This window comes from Hippocampus zosterae, chromosome 3 (genome assembly GCF_025434085.1).
Source record: "Hippocampus zosterae strain Florida chromosome 3, ASM2543408v3, whole genome shotgun sequence".
Taxonomy (NCBI): Eukaryota; Metazoa; Chordata; class Actinopteri; order Syngnathiformes; family Syngnathidae; genus Hippocampus; species Hippocampus zosterae.
In genome coordinates this window covers 30,030,728-30,037,796 of record NC_067453.1, presented here as the reverse complement: position 1 = coordinate 30,037,796, position 7,069 = coordinate 30,030,728, and the positions used below count along the sequence as shown (strand labels likewise).

The following is a 7,069-nucleotide window of genomic DNA, read 5'->3' as shown; positions in this document are numbered from 1 at the left end:
TAGTAAGGCGTTTTTCGACGAAAAAAAACGATCATGTATAGTAAGGCGTTTTTAGCTGAAAAAAACGACCATGTATAATAAGGCGTTTTTAGCCAAAAAAAAATGACCATGTATAGTAAGGCGTTTTTAGCCGAAAAAAAACGACCATGTATAGTAAGGCGTTTTTAGACCAAAAAAAACGACTATATATAGTAAGGCGATTTTAGCCGAAAAAAAAATTACCATTTATAGTAAGGCGTTTTTAGCCGAAAAAAACGACCATGTATAGTAAGGCATTTTTGGATGAAATTTTTAGCTGAAAAAATTGACCATGTATAGTAAGGCGTTTTTCGACGAAAAAAAACGACCATGTATAGTAAGGCGTTTTTAGACGAAAAAAAACGACTATATATAGTAAGGCGATTTTAACCGAAAAAAAATTACCATTTATAGTAAGGCGTTTTTAGCCGAAAAAAACGACCATGTATAGTAAGGCGTTTTTCGACGAAAAAAAACGACCATGTATAGTAAGGCGTTTTTAGACGAAAAAAAACGACTATATATAGTAAGGCGATTTTAACCGGAAAAAAAATTACCATTTATAGTAAGGCGTTTTTAGCCGAAAAAAACGACTATGTATAGTAAGGCGATTTTAACCAAAAAAAATGACCATTTAAAAACACCTTACTACACTTGGTCGTTTTTTCGGTTAAAAAGGCTTACTATACATGGTCGTTTTTTTTGTCCAAAAAGGCCTTACTATACATAGTCGTTTTTTTCGGCTAAATACGCCTTACTATACATGGTCGTTTTTTTCATCTAAAAATTTCATCCAAAAAACGCCTTACTATAAATGGTCATTTTTTTTTGGGTTAACATCGCCTTACTATACATAGTCGTTTTTTTCGGCTAAAAACGCCTTACTATACATGGTCGTTTTCTTAGGGCTCAAAACACCTTACTATAAATGGTCGGGTTTTTTTCGGCTAAAAACGCCTTACTATATAAATGGTCGTTTTTTAAAAGGCCTTCCTATACATGGTCGTTTTTTTCGGCTAAAAACGCCTTACTCTACACATCACTGGTTGGTTGCCGTCAAGGAGAGACGAAAACTTTCTTCCTATTCAATGGAGGAAAGGAAAGCACCGCTTCAAACGAATACGACTGCACTTTCCCAACCGACGTCATCTGTAATGCAGTACTACGTTTGAGCCACACGAGGGCATCGTTTATCCACGAGACTGCTGTGAGTTCATTTCAACGTGGGGGCAGGTTGGGGTAGTCAGTAATCAAACAAATAAAAACAAAATAAGAGTTCAGTATAAATAAAGTATATTTGTTTTATATTGAAGTGTCACTCGGTTTGTATAAATATAAAGTTGAACATTTTGTGTCACGACAAACAAGCATTAAATACATTTGACAAATCGCTCTTATTTACAAAATCAGCTCATATGTACAAAAAAAAAATGGTCCTCTGCTGCAGTGGAGCCAGCAAGTAGTCAGTCAACGGACGGTTGAACTTTTGCCAATTCCAATCAAACAGAACGTGTTCTCCCCCCCCCCTTTTTTTCCATGTCGTCGTCGTTGAAGTCCAAGTGGAGGACGTGAAGGAAGCTTGAAGCAGAGGAATGTAAGCAACAATAATTCGCCTTCATGATTTATCATCGACATCAATAAATACATCGACCATCTGGGGGGGGGGGGGGCAACAAACTGCGTAAAAGAAAAGAAGAAAAAGACTGGCTACTTTGAAAATTGGTTGCTTGGCATTAGCAAGGAGCCACAAGCAACAACTCCACAATTTTGTCAAGAAAATTGCATAATTACATCCCAAAAATAATCTTGGGCCTTTTGAGCTTTTTATTTTCACACGAAGCAAAAAAATACGGAAGCATTTAAAAAAACATTTCAAACGTGTCCCTGTGCGCTGCAAGCAGTTCAAATCAAAATGTCAACTTGCGGCAGTGGTGAAAACTGCTCGATGGGGCGGGGACGGGGGGGGGCAACCTATAGGACTTGGTAGATGAGGTTGGAGTCCTGTTGGTGGTCGGCGCCGTCTGCAGGGGGGCCCGACGGCGGGTCGCAGGTGGAGTCGCTGCCGGCGGGGGCGTCTGCGTTGCTGCCGTTGGCGTCGGTGGAGATTCTCTCCACGATGCTGGACAAACAATCCAGGCTGGAGACCACCGGCACGCGCTCGCGCTTCACACCTGCACATGCGCAGAAAGGATCGCGGTCATAAGTCGCTCACGTCAAAAACTGGCTCGGCGGCACCAGGTGGAGGAAAAAAAAAAAACCTTATCTGCCCCTCGAAATTAAAACAAAAAATAAAATAAAATCCGAAAATATGCCAAAGTCCGAGTGGCACCTGCAAACGGAGCGATACAAGATGGATTATGGTCGCAACGGCCATGGTTAGTTATGACACAACAAACGGATAACACACGTTAACGTCAATAACGGAAGTGGGACAATAATTTGGAGGCCAGTGACGTCACGGCGTCTTACCGTTGCTGTTGTCGTCATTGAAAAAGTTGCCGGCGTCAAAAGTGGCTCGCTTGGACGAAGGGTAGCTCGGCCCGTTGAAGTCCGCCTGCACAAATCATCAGCATTTCATCGATCGATTGCTTTGGCATTCAGACAGCAGATTCGCGTCGGGAATAAAATGGAAAATTATTCAAGATGGAGTCCGTCTTTCAAAATAACACCGTCGCGAAAGACTTAAGGAAAAAATATATATTTCCAAAACAGTCTTGGATCATGTTTTGTCATTATTTATCTTGTTGAGCCCAGGGTTTTTTTTCCGTGGCCGATACAAAAATATGATCAACAATTATATTATATTACGGACAATATTGTGTCGCTCCTACCCGTTTCCGGCATATTTATTTCCTTCTATCTCGAGACTCTTGATCGTTTCCTCCGCTTGAAAAAATATTTTCGAACGCTGGTAATCCATGTGACGAATGGACTCAACTGTCACGTCCTCGTGTGATTTTTCAGCCAACGGGAAAAAAAGAAAATAAATCAACGCGGTGTCATTTTGATGACGAAACGTCCATTTCGACACGAAAAAGCAATGAGCCGATTTCCAAATGGCGTCGCGTCGTCGACACTGACGTGATTTTTCCTCCTCTCGCGAGGATTGCCAATTTTCTTTTGATTTCAAGCGATTTCTTTTTTTCTCGTCGTTTTCATTTCAACCAATTTTAAAGTGGCCCTAAAGAAGAGCTTGGGCTTTTGTTTTCAGGAAAAGGTGGCCGATTGGAAGTCAAAAGAAAATAAATCCACGCGGTGTCATTTTGATGACCAAAAGGCCATTTCGACACGAAAAAGTAATGAGCCGATTTCCAAATGGCGTCGCCGAACCTGACGTGATTTTTCCTCCTCTCGCGAGGATTGCCAATTTTCTTTTGATTTCAAGCAATTTCTTTTTTCTCGTCGTTTCATTTCAACCACTTTAAAAGCGGCCCTAAAGAAGAGCTTCGGTTTTTGTTTTCAGGAAAAGGTGGCCGATTGGAAGTCGTGAATTTCTCGTACTCCATTTAAATAGGCTTGAGCAAAAGATACTCAGAATCAAGATGAAATATAACACTACACAATAGTGAGACCGCGTTAAACGTTAATTTCGTTAATTTATTTGAATATTTTTTAATTATGAAAAATTCATAAATATTTATGACACGAACTAATTGTCCCGCTTGAAATGAAACGAGGGCAGCAAAGGAAGTCGGTGTAGATTTTTTTTTTGTTCAGAACAATCCTTCGCTCTTTTCGGGAATGAATCTAATCAGTAAAAAAAAAAAAAAAAAATCAAGTCCACTGAAAACAAACCCTAGTTTAAGAATAGAAACGAACCGCAGTCCTATTTATTACGACCGATTCGACAATGAGAAAAAGTTTTTCATTTGACGGCAATTTCATAACGTGACTGATTTGAATCAAATAGACGGTGACGTCGAGTGTTACTAAAAAGGAAATTAAACAAGCGCAAGAAGTGGACATTTTAGAACTTGGGAGGATTTGGCGAAATCACCGAACCAACCGAAACATTTTCTGAAACACTTCCATTTTTTTGTTGTTTCCCCCCCCCCCCATCTAATGATCAGATTTCCGTCACCTGCGGCGGCCGTTTTCTTTTCGCACGCGGTCACAGCAGGCCCTATTGTGGAAGGCCATTTCCCCCCCACCCAATGAAAGACATGATTTATTTGGCGTGATTTCTATTTTATAGAACCATCTAAGGAGCCCAGTTTCCACCAATGGAATTTCTATCTAGGAAAGACATTTTCCGCAAGTAAAAAAAAAAATACTAAAAATACTTTACGCGGTATATTTTTTTAACGCGTTTATTTAACGTAGATTTAAACAGTCTATTTTTAAATTTCTTTTTTTTTACTGTCGGGAATAGGCTTCCGTCCCTGCGGACTAATTTCTCGGTTCAATGTCAATTTCTCTCTCGCTTAGTTTTTTTTTTTTGGGGGGGGGGTTTGTCCTTGTCCCGTGCGCGCCTCCTCACCATGCCGTCAGAGCAGTTGGAGCGGGGGCTGGAGGCGTCCGAGTCGGCGGCGTAGCGCTCCACCAGCGGGTAGCAGGCGTCGCCGGAAGAAGGGGCGGCGGCGCCGGCGGCCCCGGCGCGCAGCAACGCCTGCAGCGCCTCGATGTATCCGATGGCGTTGCGCAGGATCTCGACCTTGGGCAGCCGCTGGTCGGGGTTGGCCGACGTGCACCGCTTGAGCGTCTCGAAGGCGTCGTTGACTTTGCCCAAGCGGCGGCGCTCGCGCAGCGTGGCGGCCTTGCGCCGGTCGGCGTTGGTGGTCTTGCGCTTGCACGCCTTGCACGCCCACAGCAGGCAGCGGCCCGCCGCGTGGTGGCCGCTGGGCGCGCGCACGTGCTCGTGCTCGTCGTCCTCACCCGCCGCACCGCGCGAGTGCTGCCCGCGGGAATGCGCGCGCTGCGGCGAAGACCCGGATGACGACGACGAAGACGACGACGACGAGTCGTCCGGCTTGCAGGCCTGCAGCAGGCCCGCCGCGTGCACCAGGCGGGGGTCCAGGTGGGGGTCCAGGTCCTCGAAGAAGCGCATGTCGCTCGTGTCGAAGCACGGGTCGTCGTAGAAGTCGTCGCCCGGACAGCCCGCGCCCGCCAGATTGAACGACATGTCCGATAGCTCCATGCTCCCCACCGGAAGTAGCCCTGCAGCCAGCCGCCTTAACTGGTGCTCATATTGGAGGTGGGGTCGCGGTTGGGTGCGGGGGGGGTATAGAGTCCGCTCACTGGCACTGGCACTTGATGTGGACCCCCGCACCCTCTCCGAACCTCTTATACCTGCGGGGGTCACGCGTGGGCGTGCCGAGGAGGGCGACGTGCACCTGACGCTGGCCAATCAGTGGAGAGCAGCGGAACTTTTACCGCTTCACGCCACTTAGGATCCAATTACGACGCCCCCCCCACCCCCACCCGACCCAACCACACGCACCAGAGTGTATATGAGAACATCCCATTTCCATGCTGAAGTTGTTTTTCTTTTGTCACCTTGTCGGCCTTCTTTTCATCTCCGGAATTCTTGAAAATGATCAAAAGGCCGCCGTTCATATTTAGAAAACATGCTCGTACATAACGGATGTTTTTTTTTCCCAGGAACAAAATATTGCCTACAATAAATTCCAACAACAGTAGAAGTGTTTGGTGAAATTAATACGTGCACGGCAACCTTCCACGCGCATGCCAAACTATTTGAGAAATCCTTGATTGGTTTTATTATTATTTAATTCTTACATACGCTCGATATTCGGCCAAAAATGTGTTTTCCGACTAAATGGAGATTGGCTCCTAAAAAAAAAAAAACATTGCATAAATGAACAAACGAAAGAAAAATTTTTTTACTAGTGACATTTAATTGTGTACGAGTAGGCCCAAAGTGTGTGACGTCAGTGAAACACGTGAACGTTGTTTTCCGATAGCGCACGTTTGCCGGCCTTTTATTTTTCGTTTGGACATTTATACCAAAATGAGAACATGAGATGAAAACATGACAGCTGTAAAATTAAAAGTAGGTCTTGTTTCATACGATGATATCATGTGCGCATAGTAGAAAATACAATTCAATCGAGAAAAAAAAAATCATCACGCCGTTACAACGCATGTTGTAGTTGGGATGACATGATGATTTTTTTTCTTGATTTCATTTCGAACCTGCTAAAGCTTTGCTGATGGCGTCCATGCGAGACTTTGACACTCACGATCGACGAAATGATTTGAAGCCCAGAAACAAAATGTGTCTGATGACGTCACTAATGATGAGTCCACTACGAAATATGCACTGTACAATATTCTATTCAATTTGTGATCATGAGAATTAAGTCCCCAAATTATGATGCTGATGATGAATATAAAAGTCTCCCATGTATATTTTTTTTCATGAGGTGAAGTTCAATTTTCTATATTTGATGACGAACGGCCCATCTGCCTGCTGAATTTTGGGACGGTGACTCGGTGTGTGACGTCACCAGCGACGTGCGGAGGAGCGCGTGTGAGTTGCCGCCGCTAGGGGGTGCTGCAGAGCACTCATGCTGCCATTGACAAAAGAGGCCGTTGAGCTTTTGACGTTTTTTATTTTGCTTTGTTTTCGTATTCAGCAGAATGATTCAAGTCTATCTTGTCGTAATGTGGCTAAATAAGAGGCAGTCTGTTTGTAAAAACATAACAGCCATTACCACATATGCCTGAAGGAAATTATTTCTATAATAGAATTTATACATAAGTCAGAATCTCACTAATAATAAACAAGTTGTCGGAGAGGGTGTGACGTCACAACATTAGGGTCGGTCAAATGGACAACCTAAAAACATGACATTAGGTATGACAAAATGAGAACACAACATGGCCACAAAAGAACAACGTGACGCGTACTATAAGATGGCAACGCAATACAGCGAGATGACAATTAGCAAAATGAGAATTTGGCGAGATGAATACATGATGACACAACAACAGGACAAAATGGTGCCACAACGGCACACCAAATTGCTAGCCTGGCAACGCGCTACAACAACATAGCATGGTGCTAGCACGAGAACGAGACAAGAAC

The 7,069-nt window shown here is 43.9% G+C and overlaps 1 protein-coding gene across 1 annotated transcript; it reads right to left on the bottom strand.

Moving 5' to 3' along the window:
* Positions 1-1,294: 1,294 nt before the first annotated feature.
* On the bottom strand, positions 1,295-5,383 carry myod1 (myogenic differentiation 1). The gene is made up of 3 exons (XM_052061314.1): positions 4,499-5,383; positions 2,488-2,572; positions 1,295-2,189 (listed from the first exon to the last, which is right to left on the bottom strand). Exons 1-3 carry the CDS (start codon positions 5,153-5,155, stop codon positions 1,990-1,992), a joined length of 942 nt encoding a protein of 313 aa, XP_051917274.1. The 5' UTR covers positions 5,156-5,383; the 3' UTR covers positions 1,295-1,989.
* Positions 5,384-7,069: the final 1,686 nt, after the last annotated feature.

Bases quoted from the DNA above. Each gene is read 5' to 3' on its own strand.
- myod1 (XM_052061314.1), bottom strand. From the start codon at position 5,155: ATGGAGCTATCGGACATGTCGTTCAATCTGGCGGGCGCGGGCTGTCCG. The intron at 2,573-4,498 runs GTGAGGAGGCGC...TGATTTGTGCAG, and splicing joins CCAACTGCTCTGACGGCATG to GCGGACTTCAACGGGCCGAG. The intron at 2,190-2,487 runs GTAAGACGCCGT...GCGCATGTGCAG, and splicing joins CAATGACGACAACAGCAACG to GTGTGAAGCGCGAGCGCGTG.